At 27.1% G+C, this 21,682-nt stretch overlaps 3 protein-coding genes across 4 annotated transcripts; 2 read left to right on the top strand and 1 right to left on the bottom strand.

The window, feature by feature from the left end:
- The first annotated feature begins 48 nt into the window (after nt 1-48).
- Nucleotides 49-894, top strand: Cby (Chibby). Its single transcript, XM_035092935.1, has 3 exons — nt 49-430; nt 553-668; nt 752-894. Exons 1-3 carry the CDS (start codon nt 241-243, stop codon nt 842-844), a joined length of 399 nt encoding a protein of 132 aa, XP_034948826.1. The 5' UTR covers nt 49-240; the 3' UTR covers nt 845-894.
- Top3alpha (topoisomerase 3-alpha) lies at nt 864-4,962 on the bottom strand. Of its 2 annotated transcripts, XM_035092934.1 has the most exons (7): nt 4,861-4,962; nt 4,572-4,767; nt 4,152-4,498; nt 3,627-4,092; nt 1,490-3,558; nt 1,168-1,409; nt 864-1,005 (listed from the first exon to the last, which is right to left on the bottom strand). In XM_035092934.1, exons 2-7 carry the CDS (start codon nt 4,653-4,655, stop codon nt 965-967), a joined length of 3,249 nt encoding a protein of 1,082 aa, XP_034948825.1. In that variant the 5' UTR covers nt 4,656-4,767; nt 4,861-4,962; the 3' UTR covers nt 864-964. The 2 variants fall into 2 exon arrangements, with proteins under 2 accessions (XP_034948825.1, XP_034948824.1); XM_035092933.1 differs by having other exon boundaries at nt 4,572-4,962.
- A 5,170-nt stretch (nt 4,963-10,132) lies between these two features.
- On the top strand, nt 10,133-11,636 carry LOC118072916 (transient receptor potential protein-like). Its single transcript, XM_035093085.1, has 5 exons — nt 10,133-10,219; nt 10,348-10,455; nt 10,549-10,641; nt 10,786-11,145; nt 11,265-11,636. Exons 1-5 carry the CDS (start codon nt 10,157-10,159, stop codon nt 11,634-11,636), a joined length of 996 nt encoding a protein of 331 aa, XP_034948976.1. The 5' UTR covers nt 10,133-10,156.
- The last annotated feature ends 10,046 nt before the right edge of the window (nt 11,637-21,682 follow it).

Here is a 21,682-nt window from a genome sequence, read left to right on the forward strand (position 1 = left end):
CGCAGCCAAGTGGTAGTTTCTATAGTTTTGTTTGTTTATAATTGAACACCTGTCAAAAACGGTTAATGCAATGAAATCACAAAAGTTATTCGATTTTTTACTGTCATTGACAAAATAATCTTTTTTTTTATTGTTACAAATGTTTATATTGCATATATGTAAAAAAAAAATTACAAGTGCTAGTCATACTTTGTAATATAAATATTAGTGGTTATTGAATAATAATAAGTGTTTCTTACGATGTCAATCTTAACAAACATTTTGAAGCATAAATTTTCTCCAAAGAAAACTCCTTCAAGAAAAGCTTTATTAGCTACTAAAGATTTGAGTCCAATTCATATTGAAAGAGAATTCGGACCAGATGTTGGTCCTATTCGTCTCAAATTAAGTGATCACGATTTGATTTTTGATGGAGGGATTTGGGTTTCAGGTAATATTGATGATTCTAAAATTTTCTTAGTTTTAAAAATGATTGATAAAAAAATGGATAATATTAAATGAGTTTAGATAATATTTTCTTTCTCCAATTTAGTCATAAATTTACAATTTTAGGATCAGAGAAAGCTGGTGGAACCCATAAAGAGAAAGAATTATTGAAAAAAGAGATTTACAGGTTGGAAGAAGAAAATAATTTACTCAAATTAAAGTTAGAATTAGTAATAGATATGGTAAATATCAATATTATTAATTTTTTAAAAAATCTTTTTTATTCAAAATATTAACGTTTTTAATAAAATATAAATTATTACAGTTAACAGAAGCAACTGCAGAACTACAATTACATAAAGGTGAACTGGAAAATTTAAAGAACAAAATAATGTGTAAAAAACGTTCAGCAACGTAAAATGCAATTGTCTGAGGTCTGAACCAATAAGATTAATTAGTATTTAAAATGAAGCTTCAATCAAATTTACATATTATACACATTATTTACAATATTTTTAATTGTTGAGTATTACAGTAGTTAATCCATTGCATTTTGAGGACAAGTTTTCTTAGTATGACCTGAAAAATATTATTATTTATTTATTTATTTATGATGATAAGTAATTGACCAATTATGTTAGATTTAATATAAATCTTATGAGAAATCTAAATAGATAATAAATATCTCATGATAAATATTTAAAAAGAAAACAATATCAGCGGAATTTGTGAATACATTACCTTCAACACCGCAGATTCCGCACTTTCTTTTTCCACTAGCTGCTCGTGGAGCTCCGCTTCCACGACCTCTACCTCGTCCACTGCTTCCTCCTCTAGATGAGCTGCCCCAATTACTATTATTAGATTGATTAGAACTACCACCACTGTCCGCCCATTCAAAAAATGAGCACGAACTTCCTGGCCCTTGAGGACAAGCATAAAATTCTCTACCTTTATTTGGACCTTCTTTTCTCACAGTAAGCCTGAAAAAAATTACGTTATACATGAATTTTTATCTTTATTAATTATGAGACGAATTTTTTGCGTAGGAAATATTTTATACTTCTTTGCTGGTTGTCCACAGGTACACATGGTACCACCTTGATCATCGTCATCATTATTCCATGATGTATTCGAAGATCCTGGATTATTATCCATACTTCCCTGGTTCCAATTATTTCTAGCAGATACTGAATTGGAAGAAGAATTTGAATTCCAATTATTTCTAGAAGGTACTGAATTGGAAGTAGGAGTGGAGTTCCATTGATTTGAATCTGAAGATTGACCCCATGAGTTTTGTGTATCACTTGAATTTTCTGCCCATAAAAAAAAATCACAAGTAGATCCCTGTGGTTTAGCACATTTATAAAATTGTCTTCCTTTGTTTGGTCCCTCTTTTCTTACTGTTAACAAAATAGCCGGTTCTTGACAGTTGCACATAAACTCACTGTCATTAAAATTAGTTATATTAACATTTTCTCTATCAGAGTTTTGAACAGGCCTTGTGACGACTTTCGGTCGTTTAGGCTCTCGGAATTCTTCAGGCCAATAATCATTACTTCTCTTGGTATTATTTTGACCTCTGGATGAAGAATTACCCCCTCTACCATGAGTGCTTGGTGCTGAAGGTCTTATATTGCTGGACGTTACCATTCCTAAACCTCCAGAAGCTCCACCACGAGAAGTTCCAGAACCTCTACCACGAGAAGATCCAGAAGCTCCACCATAAGCTCCTCCAGAGCCTCCACGATTACTTGTACTTCCAGATGGTCTTGGTTGGGATGATTGAGTAGCTCTAGAATTTTGTGATGATAATGAAGATTGTGTGCTACTATATCCACTGTCTCTATTACTTCTTCTAACATTTTCCAAATTTATATTCATCATGTCATTGAAAACTGAATCACAACCACCTATACATGCTTCATAAGATGTTCCAAATATAGGAAAACTATTTGGTCGCATCTTAAACTTTAATTTTTTCATATCACCTGGACAATCACTACAAATTTCATTAGTTACTTCTATTTCTGTAACTGATTGTGGTAACCATATTACATTGTTACATGTAGGAAATCCCATACAACCAATATATTTTCCACCACCTTGTCTTCTGTCTTTTAATGTCATGTTTAAGCCACATTTTGGACATTTGAAAATGCCAACTTCTTCAACTGGCATCACCTCTTCTAATCTAACATTACCCACTGGTCTCTCATCTATGTACTCAGCTATTGCAGAGTCTAATAAATTAGCACGTTGCATTGCTACTTGAAATACATTACGATATTTGTCTATTTGCTCTCGGAGCACTAGTTGGGGATCTTTAGCGCTATCACAAATCAATTTTAAATCATTTTCCAGCTCTGCTCGAAGATTCGGTTTTGACATTTGAAAACCCATACTGTCATAGCCCATAACTAAACCGATTCCTAATTTTCCTGGCATAAAATATTGATTATCTTTTAAACCAACATATTGTCGAGCTTTTATTGTTTCTATATGTTCAGCATGCGTTGCGTCTGTGCCAATCCCATGTTTATCCATAAGTGCAATTAAATCTGCTTCAGTTAATAAGTTTGGCGGTGATGTATTTTCTTCCACCATATCGATAGTCGTTGGTTGAAACACTTGACGTGGTTGATAAATATGAATTTCTTTAGCATTCCATTTTTCATAAACGTAAACTTCCAGATAATTTTTTGCAATAATTTGAAGACCATTTGCTGTAAATTTTTCTCCATTGATATCTATTTCAACTGTTGTTTCATATCCTTCAGCATTTTTAGATACACAGGCAAGAAAATGACGGACAATAAATTCATAAACACGAGCCTCGTTTCCTTGTAGATTATCTACATATTTAGTTGGATGAATTGGAGGGTGAGCTTGGTCACTTTTCTTTCCTTGGCGTGGTGACACACCTTCATCCAAAACTCGCTGAGCGAATCCACCCCAGGCATTGTGATTTATTTGTTGCTCAACCAATCTTGGAAGATTCATTCCTTTTGGAAAAATGTTTGTTTCAGTACGAGGATAACTTATAATACCTTGAGTGTACAATTTCTCTGCTATTTTCATTGTTTCCTTGGCATTTAATCTCAGTTTCTTAGAACCTTGTTTTTCGAGTTCCTACAAAAATGGAAAAAAAAAAATTAATAATTATTTCATTTGATTAAGTATTTAAACACTTAACTTACAATAGTATCTAGGGGTAAAGGACGCCACTTGCTCTTGGGTCTACTATTTACACTTTCAACTGTAGCTTCAGGCTTTTCTCTACATATATCTAAAAATATTTCACAGGGTAACTTCTCAAAAAGTCTGCCTCTTGCCCAACGAAATTCTACACAAATACCATCATGATCATCAAGTACTTTTATTTTCCAATAAGGCTCCGATTTGAAATTTTCAATCGCTAAAAATCTTTCAACTACAAAGCCAAGAGTTGGAAACTGACAACTTCCATAGCTTATTAGTAATTGAGCCAAAGATCTGGGAAAGACTTTCTGTAGCCTCAATGTTTGAAACCTTGTGAATGCTGCACCGATTCGTAAGTCTAATTCACTACGTACATCTACAGCATCACTTAAAGCTTTGTTTGGTTCAGTAAGATTATTAATAGCTCTTGTAATAGAAGCTCCAGTAATTTCAGAAAATACAGCTCTGAAAAAATGATTATATTATTCATTTTTTATATTATTAATCATATAGCCATAAGTTACCTATAAATTTGAAGACGTGGTTTTACTGCTTGACAAACTTGAATTATTTCAAATCCAATATTTTCTCCTTCTCTATCACAATCAGTCCAGATAATTAAAGCTTCACATGCTTTTACTTCTCTTTCTATTGTCCGTTTAATTTTTACATAATTTTCATCTGTACATTGTTTTACTACTTGTGCATCAAATAATGCTAAAGGGCTACATCCTTGCCATTGTCTATAAGCACCAACAAATTCGTAACCCATTAAATGACCTGATACAGATGTCATAATCATTAGACAATCTTTATTCCATAGCTTGAAGTTGAACTCGTATATTTTGTTAAACTTTGATAACCCCTCTCTCTAAAATATCATTTAATTTTTTATTATCTTTTTGAATGTAATATTTTGTATTAAAATTTAAAAACTCTGTTACTTTTCGGCTTGTGCCTCTTGATAGGAGTCCAGCAATATTTTTTGCAGCATCATTTTTCTCAGCAACATTAAGAACTTTCATCATGTTTGGCAGCTTTGAATATTCATAAAATTTGGTACTAGTACTGAATTTATAACTAATTATATTATTTACCACATTCTTTATTGTCACAAACTTTGTTGATTGTATAAATGATCTAAATATCATAATTTTAGTAGGTTAAGAAATTTTAACATTTTTGAAAACGGAGAAAAATATTACACCAACATATAATAAATTGGCTATCAACCTTGGATGTCAATTAATTGATAAAATAATTAATTAGATAGAAACGAGTATCTAATTTGTGTTTTAAGAAGTAATGATTTCATAGATAAACAATACATAAAAATAGGCGGGAATAAATCTTAAACATGAACTATTTGACGTATTTCGCAAAAAGATGGTATCACTTTCACCTATCGGAAAGAATCAATACTATTTGAAATTTTTTCCTGTTCTACTGATGTGAGATAATTTATCATTTCCAATGAAAATGTTGTGTCGGTAACAACGAAATTATATTAGAAATGGACATTCTAATGTTTAGAATTCAAATCGTTTTATTTTGTCGTATGTGAATTATCAAAGTATCCAATATTTTCAAATTCAATTAAATAAATATCATTTTAATAATCAATTGATTATATTTACTATTTCTTAAACTTAAATATTGCCAAATTTCTTTATTTTCAAACAGGTTAATAATACTTGTTAATCTATACTTTTTTGGTTATGTGAAGAAGTTCATCGAACTTCAAATCAATGTACACACTTTTTTTTTCAAATTAATAATTTTTATTCATCAATTTTCCAAAGTTTGTTTACTTAAACTTATTACAGAGCTTATGAAAAATGTAATTTTTGTTTCAGGTACCCCAATTATGAGTGAATATGTCAAAAATTATTTCATTATGACGGTTCCAAATAGATACATAAAAACGTTTTCATTTTAAAAACTCGTTATAATGTCTTTAGAATGCAATTTAATTTTCTTAATTCAATCGAACGTATATACGGTTACCAAAGAACATTTCTTTGCCAATATGTTTATTTAACCTACTATACACTATCATAGACTTATTTCAACGATTGTACTTTGACTAAGTACACATGATTTCGACAAGTTTAATCTAAATAGGTGAAATTAAGGAAGTACAAGATTTAAAAATATACTTAAATCTTACGATGCATCTTTTTGGATAGAAAATCTACTCTGGTGAGTATAAAAAAAATATACCACTTGAATACATTTGGTAATCATACTTTTGAGTAAAATTACTGAGAGTCAAGGTTCTTTTTTTATATTAGATCATTATTTTAATAAAAACTGTCTAATAAAAAGCATTCATGAATGCAAATATTATATTTTATTAAAATAGAACAAAAATTATCTACAACAATTATAAATTTATGTATATTTTACATTATTTACATTCTTTATCTTCTTTAAACTTTATCTTAAATTGAAAGCTACCTAGCTGTTTGGTAGTTAAACATCTTTCATAGAAATTGGTACTGATCATAAAGTTTCAAAAAGCTTTATCGGTCTGCAATGTACTATTTAAATAATTATTTATACTGTTTTGTTTCAATTAATAATACAAATAAGACATATAAGTTCTATTATGTATCATTATTATTATTTTATATATTGTAACAGTTATTCGTTGCTATGATAATCTTCAACTCTGAGAATTTTTGAAGACCCACAATTAATGTTTTCTCTGAAATATCGTTTTCTTCTGAACTAATAGTAAATGATGGTTGTGTATTGTGAACCTGGCTTATAATAAACAAGTTTTCTATTGTAATGTACCTTCAGCTTATCCATGAATTAGACGTTATCCCTCAACTTCTGATAAGCTTATAAACTTTTGTAACTAAAAGTTTACGTGGTCCCAAAAAAGCATTAAGTAACTTAAATTGCGGTAAAGCACGGTCACCATTTAGGTGCGTGACTAAATTATGATATTACTACATTGATATATTTTTTTTATAAAAACAGTTATTATGAATTGTTATTATGAATGACTATAAATAGTCATTAGTAATTTTATATAAAATTTTATTGTTTATTAAATTACTTGATGGAATATTTCTGATAAGAAAATAAAATTAAAAGAATGCTGAATGTATTACTCTAAAAAACTTTTATTTATTAAAAATCGAAGAATGTTGAAGATTAATATGAACCTAATCAATAAAAATGATCAATATTTTTATTATCTTTCGGAAAGATGGATTTAAAAATATATAATAATGAAACAACAAATTTAAGTGAACTTATTTTATTAATAATAAAATATTTGTTACCTAAAAATAGAAAATGATAAGACAGTCGCATGCTCATTTATTTTAAATTTTAACACATATTTATTGATTAGATAATTTTCAGATGTTTTTAGGGAATGATAAAATAAAAATTTTCAAAACATTTATCATTATATTATAAAGTGACTAAATAGAATTAATTGTGAAGAATAAAATTATTTAATTTTATTTAAAAATAAATTTTATTTAAAATGTAAAAAAGCGTTAAGAGTTGATAGTCATTGTTTGAACTTAACTATTTGTCGATAAATTGAAAGTTAACAGTATGATGGAATTATTAATTTTAGTAACTGCTGGATAATATAAAAAGTTACGTTATCCTTATCTAATTCAATTATAATTGATTAAACAACCAATATTCTGTTATCAATAATTTAATTCAAATTTTGTTTTAACTCTACTTCTATTATATGAAAGTTTTCACAGCGATAAAAATATGTTAGAGACGATTTCAATAATTTTATTTGTACATCATTGTCTTCGATAGTCTCTCACTGTTATCATTACTGAGTCAATAATTTTTTCTAATCAAGTATGCGTAAAAGTATTTAAATCTTTTTCTGTTATAAATCACTTGTTTCATCTAGAAACTTAATACAACGTTTTTAAAATACATTTTAATTTCCTCAGTGCAAACAAACTATTACTGCAGAGTATTTCTTTACCAATATATTTATTTAACCTACTACACACTATCATAGACTTATTTCAACGGTTTTAGTTTGACTAAATACACATGATTTCGACAAGTTTAATCTAAATAGGTGAAGTTAAGGAAGTACAAGATCTATAAAAATATACTTAGTTCTTATGAAACGTCATATAATTTTCATTGTAGGTTTTATTAAACGAGTATTTTTAATTTCAGAGGGGACTTTGACTTGAAAAACATAGTCTACATCTGATCTGCATGTTATAATAAATATTATTATATAATAAATATATATAATATATAATTAATGCGTGTTATATATTCTATTTAGTACAAAAAATTATGCCATGATTTATTATCAACTTGTTCTCTATCAATTATTATCTTTATCATTTTCTAAAAATATGAATAAGAAACTCCTGCAATATGTTTACTTATGTATATCAATATTATGTTATTAATATCATGAAAAAATATAAGAAAACTTTTTAGCTGTAAATTAAAATTTCTATATTCAATACTTGTTTTTTATACGAAAAATTTTGGAGTAAAATTATACTTATATTTTTTATCTTTTAGCTTTTTATATTTATTTAATAAACAAATACTTTATTCGAGTAGAAAACTATTGAATTTTCTAAAAAAAAAATAACTGTTCAACAATTTTGTACTTGAGTAAAAATGTTTTGTTATTTTTAAATATTTCTTAAAAGTCTTCTTTACTATAAGACTTACAGAATGTTGTTTTTGTACCTGAAATTTATTATCTAAGGTGAATAAAAGACAGTTAGATAGTAGGTAATATGTTTGTCATGATTTAAACTGGAAAACTAAAATCATCTATCATGCTTTCTTAACAAGTTCATAAGACTAAACTTCTTGAGGGTTGTGATTATTTATCAATTTATTATGAAAATATATTTTTATAATAAGATTTTCCTGTTGGATTAAGTTCTAAATTTTTATATTGACTATTTAAAAATTATATTATTAAAACTGTTTTTATTGTCTATTTCTTGGTAGGAGAACAAAAATTGGTTCATTTTTAATTTAACATCGAACATGATCAAGTATTGACACTATAATTTTTATATGATAATACAGAGTAATATAAATAATAAAATTAATCATTGTATATTAAACAACTCGTTTATGTTGAATTAAAAAAAAAATTTGAAACACAACAATATACAGACGAACACGAAAAGTTATAACTGTAGTTTAACTCAGACAAAGGATAAGGGCATCCATACAAACATGTCAATATATTTTTAGGATGAATGTAACATTAAGCTGTCAAATAGTTAACTGGTGGGTTATTACATCATCAAACTGGAGTTGTTTTAAATATTAGAATATTTACTAATAGATTAGTATTAAAATATAATATTTTTTATAGTATAAAAATCATTGTTTAAATAAATCAGTGCAAGTAGTATAGATTTAAATTATTATTTTTAAATGAATCTTCATATATTTTTTAATTATAAATTTTTTTTATCTAATTCTAATTCTTAATTCCTATTTTTTTAATATCAATTTTATTTAAAAAAAAAATATTTGAATGTATTTCTGTATTTCTATTTTCACTGTTGATTGATTATGAATTATGTTCATGCAATGATTTGATCTCTTTTGACAAATTTTAAAAACAATTATATTTCTCTAGGATGAAATGACCTTATTGCAGTCTCATTAATTTCAGTAATTTCAAATAGCTGCATATTATTTCAATAAAAAATGGTTTTATCCAAGTATTGGTACATTAATAAGGTTCTACTTCGATTAAAGTCGAAATATGTGAACATTTGAAACGTTTTTTTTATTAATAATCATTAATTAGATAAAACAAAAATTTGGACTAGGAAAATAAGCAAATTAAATGTAGATAATAAATTCAAATATGAAAAAGTTTTCCAATGCACGTGATGAATATTGATCAACAGTTAAGGACATTGAACTTTTCTATGTCTGACGAAATTATAAAGGAATAATATTTTTTAAGATAATTCGAAACGTAACACCCATAATTCAAAGATTTCTTTGAAAAAACAACTATAAAAAATCATTTTTTATACCTGGATTTCTATCATCTTTCAGAATTTAAAACTCAGATAATAGTAGAGTGTACTCCCCTCGTTTTCGTGGTAGTGCATAGAATTGTCTATTGTGTGTTTGAATATTTAACAGGTGGTTAATGGGAGTCAACTAAAATTACAGCTTTTTTCAAATTATTTTTTTAAAAAAATAAGTATCAAAATATAATTTAAGATTTTTTATGATTGATAATATGGGTGCATTAACCCTTTTAAATATATCTGTACCTGTTGATTATTTTGATGGCTAGAAAAGTATGTCATGCTATAAAACTAGTTACGTTAGAAAAGATAACATCTATTGTGTGTCTTTATTTCTTCTTTTGTATACAAATGCAGTATACTTTATCCCCAGTTTTTGGGAGTCATGTCGAGAGTTAGGTATATAATGGGGGTTCGTAGTAGGCTCGGCATCAGTTGCATCTGAGTTCTTGTCTGAGTGGTACAAACTATCATCAGCCAACATGAAGATTAGTATACTTGGTTCCCTACTACTTCTTTCTTTCGCCGTCTTGGTAACAAGCCAGGTAATATAACGATAAATACATTTTTACATTTGAATTATTGAATCTAAAGCAATTATTGATTGATAATTATTTGAGGAATGTTTTTTAACAATTGAAATCTATTAAAATTTGATTGTGTTTTTGAATAGGATGATAAAGCTTCTGATGACAAAGGAATTGAGGAAGTTAAAAAATTCATTATGGATTTGATCAAGTCTTCAGATTTGGATAAAGCGGAAAAAGAAGCCCTTGAAAAGGTAAACTAGCATTTCTAGACAACATTTATTTTCCAATTAATAAGTTGAATTTAATTAGATGATTGTAATGAGTGTTCTAAATATTTATTTTAGTTATTGCCATTGGATGGTGACAAGAAAAAAGCCGCAATGGATCTAGTTGATAGATTAAAGAAAGCCGCAAAGGAAGACGCAGATGCAAAGCCGGTAATTTTTAGTTTATCTAAATGTTATTCTATTATTAGTATTACGATATTTAAATCGCTAAACCGAATAGTCAAGCCATGTTGATGTTTTTTTTCGTAGCATATTTTATGAGTATTAAACATGATAAATTTTTGATTTTAATAGAAACCTGATGACAAAAAGCCTGATGACATGAAGCCTGATGACAAGAAACCTGAAGATAAACCTGACAAGAAACCTGAGGATAAACCTGACAAGAAACCAGAAGATAAACCTGACAAGAAACCTGAGGATAAACCTGATGACAAACCTGACAAGAAACCTGATGACAAACCTGACAAGAAACCTGAAGATAAACCTGACAAGAAACCAGAAGATAAACCTGACAAGAAACCTGAGGATAAACCTGACAAACCTGATGACAAACCTGACAAGAAACCTGATGACAAACCTGACAAGAAACCTGATGACAAACCTGACAAGAAACCTGAGGATAAACCTGACAAGAAACCAGAAGATAAACCGGTAATTATTTATTTTTCCATGAATTGATGTATCTCTGTTAAATTAACTTTTTTTCGCTTTTCTTTCTTCTTGTAATTACTTGATTACTTATTTGTTATTAATATTTTCTTTTTCTCTAGACTGAAGAAAAAGACCCAGTCAAAACATTCGTCATGATCGTTAAAGACATTAAAACCACCACCAAGAAGACATTCACATCTATCAGAGATCTCATTAAAGATGGACTTAAAGGCAAACCAAGACAACCCCTGATCAAGAAGATCATCAATCAGTTAAATCAATCTGATAAAGACAAGAAACCAGATGGCAAACCTATCTACATTCTTATTGATCTTACTAATGGCGTCAGTGTGTCCTCTAATCCTGAAGAAATCGCCGATAAATTAAAGGGTGAAAAGAAAAAAAGTGAAAAAAAGAAAGATGAGGATGATGATAGTGATGATGTTATAGACGATGTCTTGTCATTCTTTGACATTGGTTTAGACGATTAATTTATTAGTTCTTAAAATATACTGTATATGTAATTATTTTTAATAATTAAGTTTTTTGTACTGAAATGTAAGCTATGATGAATATTAAAATTGATCTCTTAATTTAATATTCACGATTATAACTTTTTCTTTGAAATAATTTTGACACTTTGTGGTTCATAACGAAGCTTTTACTTTAAATAATTAGTTTTCAATATACTCTTCAAGCACATCATCATCAAGAATCCATCTAATTAATTACATGATTTTAAAAGTAATCATTAAAGTTTCACTTCAAAATTAGATCAATGATTTAAATAAAAAAATTATATGTGATATTAAACTCAAGAACACCTGTAACATTTAATGAATGAATCATCTTAATTTGCTAACTCATATTTTAGAAATAAAGATAAATTAAATTTTTAACTAGTGTTCAATTGAAATTTTATTCAATAAATAAAAACTATAAATTTAATTTAAAGAATAGGAGTAAGAAGTGCATTTATACAATTTTTCATCTAATACTTATTTCTAGTGTCACATGAAGATAGATATAAGTTAATAAAATAAAAATCTAATAGAAATACAATAGTGTTAGTTCTGATGGATAATTCTCAATAAGTTCATGAGTTAGGAACCTAGAGTATCCAAGTAACGACTTTGTGCTGTGTGCAGACTCGTAGATACTTATTTCTACTGGCACTGTTCTTCTTTTCTCTTCAAAGCAAGTCACGTGCATGAGTATTGACTATGTTTATACTATCTTGCGTAATGGTCACAAAGTGAAAAAAAAGAAGATAAAAAAAAGTAATATTATATACTTATAAGGATATCTTTATATACTTACTATTGTTATAATTAATGCAAGTATTATTGTGTCCTACGTGGTATAATGTTATTAAAATATACATTTAATTTTTTTTATCTTAATATAGGATATAGGACTAGAGAAATCCTGATTTTTTAAAAACAAAGAGAGAAATACTAATACAGGATTTCAACGGAGATTCAGAGTTTCTTTTATTTACTCTTATGGGAACCAAAAAAAAATCTTTATTTTAAACATTTTCTAGCCACTGGGACAACAGCAGTATCAGGGTGGTTTTTGCTACAATTAATTTTATTTTAAAACATGATTCTTATTTTATTCTATTTTATAATCATAATCAATTACATTATTTCATACTTTATGAAAACTTGTTTTATGGTACGTTAATACATTTTTTGAAAATATTATCCAAATAATATGAAAGATAGAAGTCAGAAATTTCCTCTTCATTTATAGATAATTATCTAAAAAAAAAATGTCTAAAACAATAATCTTTATTGACATTATAAATATTATTGTAAACAACTTTTATATTGGACACTTGACATGAAGTAGTTATAAAATTTGCAAAAAACTTAAGAATTCAGAGAAAATAAAAAGTTACCAAGTAGAGAAATAATAATATATAAATAAAAATATGTATAAGAAAGTCATACATACTGTAATTTTATTCCCGTTTTTTCCCTTTAGCGTTCTTTGTTCTTGGAAAGTTTTCCGCTAAAGCCACACACCAGATATGGCTTCTATCATGTTCAAACTTTTCTCAGCAAAACTTCAAACGAAATAACTTACTGGCATACTTTCATACCGATAAATCGTTCTCAGTGGACTTGACTACATGTTCTATCCTCTTTTTTTTACTGAAGAGCGAAAACGGAAGCAATGAGTCTCCGGATATTCGACCAAACTCTAGGGAAAAATGAAAAAGTTTTAAATTTTATTTATTCCTCGTCTAATTGGTGTTCTATTTCATTATGAACTTTTTTTTATTTATTTTTAAAGAACATTTAATACAAAAGAACACTAAAGTTTCTAATTTATTTAACGTATATATTAAATCAGCAATATTGATAGTAAACACTGTTATATCATTGTGATATAGATGTAATGTTACTAATGGGACATATTTATATTACAGTAATATAACATGGAGGTAACATAGATGTTGCTACTTCCTACTTAGCAATATAGCAACGTGACATTTAAATGGCATAATTGCTATGCTGTAAAAAAGTAATTTTTGATTATTTATAATACCCTTATTTTAATAATACTTCACCTGTTCTATTAAATTTTTGTATTTTATAAGTCAAATTTAATTTTTTATTATAAATAAAAATTTTCTCGTACAAGGGGATTCAGAACCTGAGACCGTCCACATATAACTTAAACTTACGTGCCCCTGAGGCTAGATATTGTTTAATAGTTTTTTACATTAAATTTTTCTTACCATTATTCATTACCACTAATGTACATAATATCTAACCATTAACAAAAAGTGAATATGTTTCGTTACCGTTTGTTATATTAAATAATGTCTATTAGCGAGATCATCCACACTGAAAAAAAGTTATTTCATATGTTACATTAATACTTAATTGTCAAAATCAATGTACATTTTTTTATAATTATACCTTGATAACGCTGATTATAAAAATAGAAAGTGCAGATTCAATATGTCATAATACATTTTTTATTTTTTATCTTAAAAAAGGAACGACATTTGATTGAAGAATATGAAAAAAAATATATTTTAATGAATTAAATATTTTATTTGATAATAATATTATGAGAGGCTAATTTTAATATATTTCAAAATTTTTTTTTTTAAATTCAACATTATAAAACATTCAAAATTAGATTTTATTTATTCGGAGTCTATTGTTTCCATATTACATCATGATAACATTCTGTGCCCCCTAGGTTGTTATCATTCACCAACAAGCTCTTGTAACAAACAATTTATTTTCATTATATATTTCTAATTATATTAAGTAAGCCGACCTTCAAATATTAACCAATGGCTGCCTGTTTTTTTCGGCGAATTTTAATAGAATAATATTTGATTTGATATCAAAATAAAATAAAATAAAATTTTAAGAACTGAAAAAACACAGGTGGAAATAATTATTGGTTTCAATCAATTTACCCAATGTAACTGCGCATTAAATTATGATTCGATACATATAACTCATTTACATCAGATAAAAGTAGTATAAAAACCCTATAAAATTTCATCATCAAGTAGTCTTGCTCCGATTCTAAATTGCACTTTGCTGGTGTATCAACTCTATTCTTGTAAGTCATCTTACCTACACGGATCATCATCATCAGAGATACAGGGTATCCTGAGGTATTGAGTTCTCCAAGTCTCACAATAAGTAATGAAAAGTAAGAATTCAAAGATATTTATCTCTTTTTACAAAAAAATCATGTAGCTGAGTCTAATATTGTTCTGACGTTTTTCAAGTCATGAATAAAAAGTACCAAATTGGTGTATTATACTTGCATACAATGCACTTGCAAGATGATTTCATACATATATATGAATTCATATTACACCATTTACAGGTACCGATGCTATTGGGTCCTAAATTTTGATGTCAAAGGTTTACCCCATTTTACGAAAGAAAAACCACTCTATCACTCTGCTTATTAATTACTATGGACTCTTTAAAAATAAAACTGTAGATAAAATGAAATACACTGTGTCATTTTTAGAGAGTAGCATTATTTAAGAATGGAGAAAAAATGCTCCAAAAATATTTATACCTAATCAAGTTATTTACATTATTCATTGTCATTTTCATTAATTCATTTCTACATTCAATTTACATTAAAGTAAGAATTTTAATAATCTTTCTAAGTATTTTAATTATTTATTATATATATATATATATATACATATACATTTCTATCATAAATAAAACGAAATAACGTTTCATCAAATGGTTACAATAACATATAAGATCAAACATTGGCTGATGATTTATTAGAACTGATCAATTAACAAGTATTTACTATTGAATAATGTATTGAAATCACTTTGTATACTGTGATATTTATGAAGAAGTAATATTAGCATATGTTCCAATAATATGCCAAATTAGAAATCAAATGATTTTTTTTTCTTCTTTTCTCTTGTATTTAGATGGGAATCAACAATCGAAATCCATCTAACTAATGAACGGGTTTTTATTTATTTATTCATCATTATTTAATATAATCATCGGAAAAATAATAAAAATGTCTGTGCAAACTTTGCGTGATAAGAATTACAATTATTTTTTTTTAAAGAAACTTTATTCTAGAATTGTGAGAAAATGTAAACGACAGTAGTTCAAAGGTACAGGATATTAAATGATACAGGACTTGGTCATGTTCCCAAGGGAAGTGCTCCAGTGGGTGGTCATGCGCTACGAATGTACGGCGATTACCCCCCTGAGGACACGATTGCGACTCTCCAGCTCCTCGTGAATGAGAAGCGAAAGACTCAGTCTGGCCGCGCGCGCCTTCGACTACTGTCGTTGGCTTTAACGAAAAATTCAACGTCCTTACAAACCTATCTACTTCCTTGAAACCACCAAGTTTATTTATTTTTTTTTTTATTTTACAATGCAATCAGCTCTTTTATTATTAGCATAATTATTTTTTATCAATTGACATTATTTTTAATTTTACATCGCAGATATTGTTGTTTACATAAGTAAATCAAATTTACATGCAATGACAAAGTTGTGATAAAGTTGTTTTCGTCACGGGTAAGTGTTTATAACATTAAAATAAAGAATAAATGATTTATTAAAATTATTTTTATAAAAAAGAATAAAATAATCCTGATGAAAAAAATTTTATGTAAAAATGTGTGTCGTTAATAATTGTTTGTATTTTAATTTAAAAAATTCTAGCTTCTTGGTTATCAAGTCTTTGTATTTAATTGAATGAAGCTTGAAATATTTCTGTCATTCTTAGAGACTTATTAAATACCAGCGTGAGAAAATTTAATGCAGAACAATATATTAGATTTATTTTGCTTCTGTTTTTAGCTTTTCTTGTTTTAATATTTTTATGTACATATTACCGAAAAAGGAATTTAAAAATAATAGAGAGATAACTGGTGGATGGTAAACAGACGTATACGTAATATCATACAATAGAAATTGATTCCGTCAACCTTAAAATATACTATACGGGCCGACTAAAACGTGATCGCAATGAAAGTCTAGTGTTAATCATTACCTCTCATTCTTACTCATTGATTCTTTTATATTTATACTCGTCTATTTGGCACACATTTCACTACATAGTCAGCGTCAGTTTAGCAACTCACTCATCTTCGATGTGTCAAGATATAGTGAAAGTTTTTTTCTACAGACTTTTCTAGGATTTATTGAGATCTGTATTACTTTCACTCAATCAATTTTATGTACACTATTTTTTTCATTTTATCACTGTCATAATTACCATAAACTAACTGAAATAATATAAACAGAATAATTTTTAAAGAGGCATTGAAATTATTCTAGTATTGACTGAAACAAAAATTGATTTCAATGAATAAAATATTTGATCAGATAAGGAAAATATTTTATACTTCAGAAACTTATAATTCATTATTTTTTTTAGTGAATTTAATCAAAGTCAACAATTGATTTTAAATCGAATGAAATTATTAACTACTAGATTTAATTTATAGTAAACAACAATATTTTAGGATCTATTATAAAATAATATAAATAAGAACACTAATAATTTTGCGATAAAGAAGATTTTAGTTTTAATAAATGTGGCAAGTTTTTCATTGTCTCTAATTCTGGGATATCTGAATAACACAAGTTTTGCATAGCCCAGAATAAAGTATAATTACTTTAATAGCAAAAATTTTCTTAAGAATTAAAAACAATTATAAATAATTTTTAAAAACCCTTCTTAAGTTTTAATTGCATAAAATAATTCATTGTTTAATTGATAATATAGTCTTTGCATCAATGTAATAATTGATTACGACTATTAATGAATTATTCTTTTAATATTAATTATTTAAAAGTTGTTGAATAATACAATAAATAAGTTGAAAATAATAACTTTATTTCAAACTAAATTAAAGAAAATAATTTTTATCTAAAAATGCAAATAATATTTGTTTTTCGCATAATATCTATATTAAATAAACAAATAAATGTGTATTTTGTTTTTATTATAATTACCTACTCGAGTAGAAATTTTAGAGTGGCCCTTATTAGCTTCTAATTAGAAATTTTTATCGGTCTTTGGGTATACTGAAATTTCTAGTCGGGTGGTATTGAAAATATAATTTCGTTATTTCATATTCACAGTATGAATAAATACAAAATTCATTTTAATTTATTTATTTATATAAAAAAAATTAAATGTCTGTCTGTAATATTAACGACTGTCTTCTATTGAGCTCAAAGTGTTTTATTAAGTGAGTGAAAACTTCTCTAAAATTGTCACTGGCTATAATAAATGAGAAAAAAGCATTTATTATTACAAATAATAATTTAACCGAGATGATGAAATTTTAAAGAATTCAAATAGAATGACTGTATTCCAAAAAGACTCGGAATATTTTGATACAATTATGACTTTCTCTAATTAAAAAATATTTTTCTTCTCGTTCAATTGACAAAAAAATAATCAGAATAGTTGCGTCAATTGAAGACACTATTGATGTTGGTTTAAGTTGTGCCAGTTGAAAGATAACTTTTCCGAGATTGAGCTCATTGCTTTTTATCGTTCTCGTGCATCTTACATTCACCATTTGCCAATTTGTGATAATATTTCTTACGTTTTCAATGAACGAAATGAACAGAAAAAAAAAACGAAAAATGAAGGTACATTAATAAGATATCCGTGAAGAGAATTAACGATTTTAGCGTGAATACTTGGCGTGACGGTGAAAAAATTTTAATTTTAAAAATAAATAAATGGCCAGTTATCAAAGTTAAGTCGCGTGACTTCAAGCTTGTTATTAACTCGATAATTACTGATCTGACTCCTATAATTTCGGCAATCTTAATATAGTAAAAAAATGTTTTATTTTAATATTAATAAATAAAAATATACATTTAAAATATCGAGTTCAATACAACATGAAAAAAAAATGAAATTAAAATTAAAATTTTGAAATTAAAACAATTTTTTATCACAAAATGGTATAATACGTATTTTTATGCAAAAACATACCAAAATGATTTTAAGCTCATTAACTCAATAATTTTTAGCTTAATTAAATTTCAAAAAAATACGTCACTGCATTTGACATTTGACAAGCGAATTACGGCGTCTCAATGTCTCAGATTATTTTTTTTTCTCTCCTTTTTCATTTACACTTGAGGCAACAACCAAAGGCTTGGAAATAATAATGTAGAACAAGCGAATAATCGAGATCATTCACAGCCTCATTCAGTGGTTATCTTATTTTCTTGTAACATTCTCTCTTTACCTACACCCGACAATGATTTATTTCTTATTTTAATCTTCTCAACACTACAAACATAACTACAGATAAGTATCCAGATTTTAACACTTTTTATACTGGTTTGTTTTTTTACAAAAAATTTCTTTTGTCAACCGGTTACGAAATTTATGCGCATTACGACGATGAATTTATGCACGGAACTTAAATGGACAGGAATAATTAGTTCTGACTAATCTTCAAGTTTGGTTAAAGTGTGTGTGGAAAAAAAAATTTTTTTGTTGCCACCGTGACTCGTGTAATTTAGTTACATGTTTCTTACAATTTTTATGAGGCAACGATTACTATAATTGGATCTTTAATGCCTTCTTTATTCAATAAAATATGAAATATTTGAATAAATTATAAAAACAATACTCATCAGATTATCAGGAGATAAAATTTTGAATTTATTAAGACATTAATAGGACAATAGAGTTGATAAATTTATAAAAAAGAATGATTAATTGTCATAAAGTTTAAATAAAATGAAATATATAAGAGAGTAGAGTAAATTTCCGAGATATATTTATAAATTAATAGCCTCTCAACATCACCCAACGAGCCTATGAGTCAAAGCATCTTTGCTTCTTTTTCTTCTTATTTCATCATTTCGCAATCGGCACGAGCTAGAAGACACCGCGAATGAGCACGTAAATCACTCACAAGAGTCTTCTAGCGATTTGCCTCAAGCTCTGCCGCATAATCTTTCTTTTCTTGAGTATCGTAGCTTGTGCGCACTGTCGACTGGAAGCTCTTATGTAATTTAGTTCAATAGCAGCAACTAAAATACATAAATCACATCAAAGGTTATTTGGAAATTTACATTTTTATATAAAAATTCTTTGCTATTTTCTCAAGTATATTTATCTTTACCTGTTTATATCAACATTCAAGTGAACATTATAAATAAATATTTTATTTTTATTTTATTTTATTAAATAATCATTCAAAATAATTCCAATAAAAACAGGGTTACATACATTAATTTTTTAACATACTAGTTAATTAGTAATTAATAAAACTAAAATCTCCAAAATTAAAACAATTTTACAAATTATAAAAGTAAAAAGAAATCATCTATTTTATTGAGTTGGAACTCTAATACCTACAATTATTAATTAATTATTGAACACAGTTTTTTACTTTCAATGCTACAAGTATTTATTTATCTCCTAAATTATTTATCTTTCATCCTTATTTATTTCCTTTCATCCATTTCATTGTAGTATTCTTTAATTACTGTAACGTTGTAGAAAAGTGATGATTTTTTGGTAATTGGTACTGAAAAAGAGCATTTTAAAATTATATAATATCTTATACAATAGTAAAGTGAATTATTGATGTAATAGATATGTTCATCCTTTCAAGAAAATATATCATCATGTATTTTAAACGAATAAGATCGATAATCACAAGAAAGACCCCCTACGACTGTAAGATCTGAGTTTTTTCCATTACATGGAAGAAACCACCTAATGGGACCAAGTATCTAACTTGATATCGCTTTTAACAATCCCATGAGCATGAAAATTTAACATCGTTTTTTACTTCAATTTATTTTAGCTAAAAAGAAACAAAAGTAATTTTTGCTCAATTTTAATGTTCTATTTTTCATGTAAAATATTTTATTGATATTGGAATTTATAGTTGGACCAAGATCACCTTTTCTCATAAAAATGTATGGAGCTGGAGATATATTGTGCGTTTTTTCACATGATTGGTATTCATCATACTGATCCAATGAAAACTTCTCTACAAATTGATTCATTAGATTTTGCTTTACATCGGAATTGATCCAATAAGCTTTATGCCAATCATGAAAATATCATACATTCATAGATCAACAATTTTTTACAGATCAATCGTCTTCCATTTTTAAATTAATACCAGAACTATGTTTCTTTCAGACCATTTACTCAGAATAGTATTCAAAAGAAATGCATCAAATTTACTCGTTAGTAATTCAACTTTTTCAATATTATTTTTGCATGAACAATGTTCAACTTTGAATTTAAAATAAAGAACTATGATTCATCGTTTTCTAAAAACAAATCACATTCCAAATAAGCAAAAGTAGTGCTTCTAATGCTCTTGGACTTGATTTAATACCTAAATACTAGATCATTAAAAATTAATGTTACTAATTGAAATCAATCAGTTTACTGAAATGAATTATATTGCAGCTAATTATTTTAATTCAAACAAACAAATTAATCCTATTAATAAAATATTGCATTAAATTAGTACAATAATTAGATCTGATTTCATATAGAAATAGCTGAAATCAAGATAGTTTCAACAAGTAAGATGTTGTAAAACCGGTATTCAAATAAACGAAGATTGCGATCAGCTAACAAAAACTCTGATGTAATTCTCTCGATTACAAAATGAGTAATAGACAATAAGACTATTTCTCATAAGACAAACGGATTTAGCTAAGAAAAATTGATCTTAGTAAATGAAGCAAGGTTAACTCTAAATGTATTAAGCTTCTACATTTGCTGATTGACATAACTTATTCTTTTATATGGTATTCATTCATGTGTTCTTCATTGTGATATAGCTCTTCTAATACAATCCGGGTTCATTGGATTTGTTTCACAAAGCATGATTTACCCTGAGATCATTTAATCTCAATCTTTCATTGTCAGTTAAAACCTCAATCACATTATTGATAGAAATCTCACAAACGAATGCTGAAAAATGGTTGAAATACTTGAGTGATTAAAGAAATTAGGTTTGCAGATCAGTGGC

Source organism: Chelonus insularis, unplaced genomic scaffold, assembly GCF_013357705.1.
Source record: "Chelonus insularis isolate UGA/USDA-ARS -01 unplaced genomic scaffold, ASM1335770v1 contig_94_pilon, whole genome shotgun sequence".
NCBI lineage: Eukaryota > Metazoa > Arthropoda > Insecta > Hymenoptera > Braconidae > Chelonus > Chelonus insularis.

Excerpts from the sequence above, each read along its gene's own strand:
- LOC118072916 (XM_035093085.1), top strand. The coding sequence starts at position 10,157 with ATGAAGATTAGTATACTTGGTTCCCTACTACTTCTTTCTTTCGCCGTC. Across the intron at positions 10,456-10,548 it reads AAAAAGAAGCCCTTGAAAAG|TTATTGCCATTGGATGGTGA; the intron begins GTAAACTAGCAT and ends TATTTATTTTAG. Across the intron at positions 10,642-10,785 it reads AAGACGCAGATGCAAAGCCG|AAACCTGATGACAAAAAGCC; the intron begins GTAATTTTTAGT and ends TGATTTTAATAG.
- Top3alpha (XM_035092933.1), bottom strand. The coding sequence starts at position 4,778 with ATGATATTTAGATCATTTATACAATCAACAAAGTTTGTGACAATAAAG. Across the intron at positions 4,499-4,571 it reads CAAGAGGCACAAGCCGAAAA|AGAGAGGGGTTATCAAAGTT; the intron begins GTAACAGAGTTT and ends ATGATATTTTAG. Across the intron at positions 1,410-1,489 it reads TGTGGACAACCAGCAAAGAA|GCTTACTGTGAGAAAAGAAG; the intron begins GTATAAAATATT and ends AATTTTTTTCAG.
- Cby (XM_035092935.1), top strand. The coding sequence starts at position 241 with ATGTCAATCTTAACAAACATTTTGAAGCATAAATTTTCTCCAAAGAAA. Across the intron at positions 431-552 it reads TGGAGGGATTTGGGTTTCAG|GATCAGAGAAAGCTGGTGGA; the intron begins GTAATATTGATG and ends TTACAATTTTAG. Across the intron at positions 669-751 it reads TAGAATTAGTAATAGATATG|TTAACAGAAGCAACTGCAGA; the intron begins GTAAATATCAAT and ends AAATTATTACAG.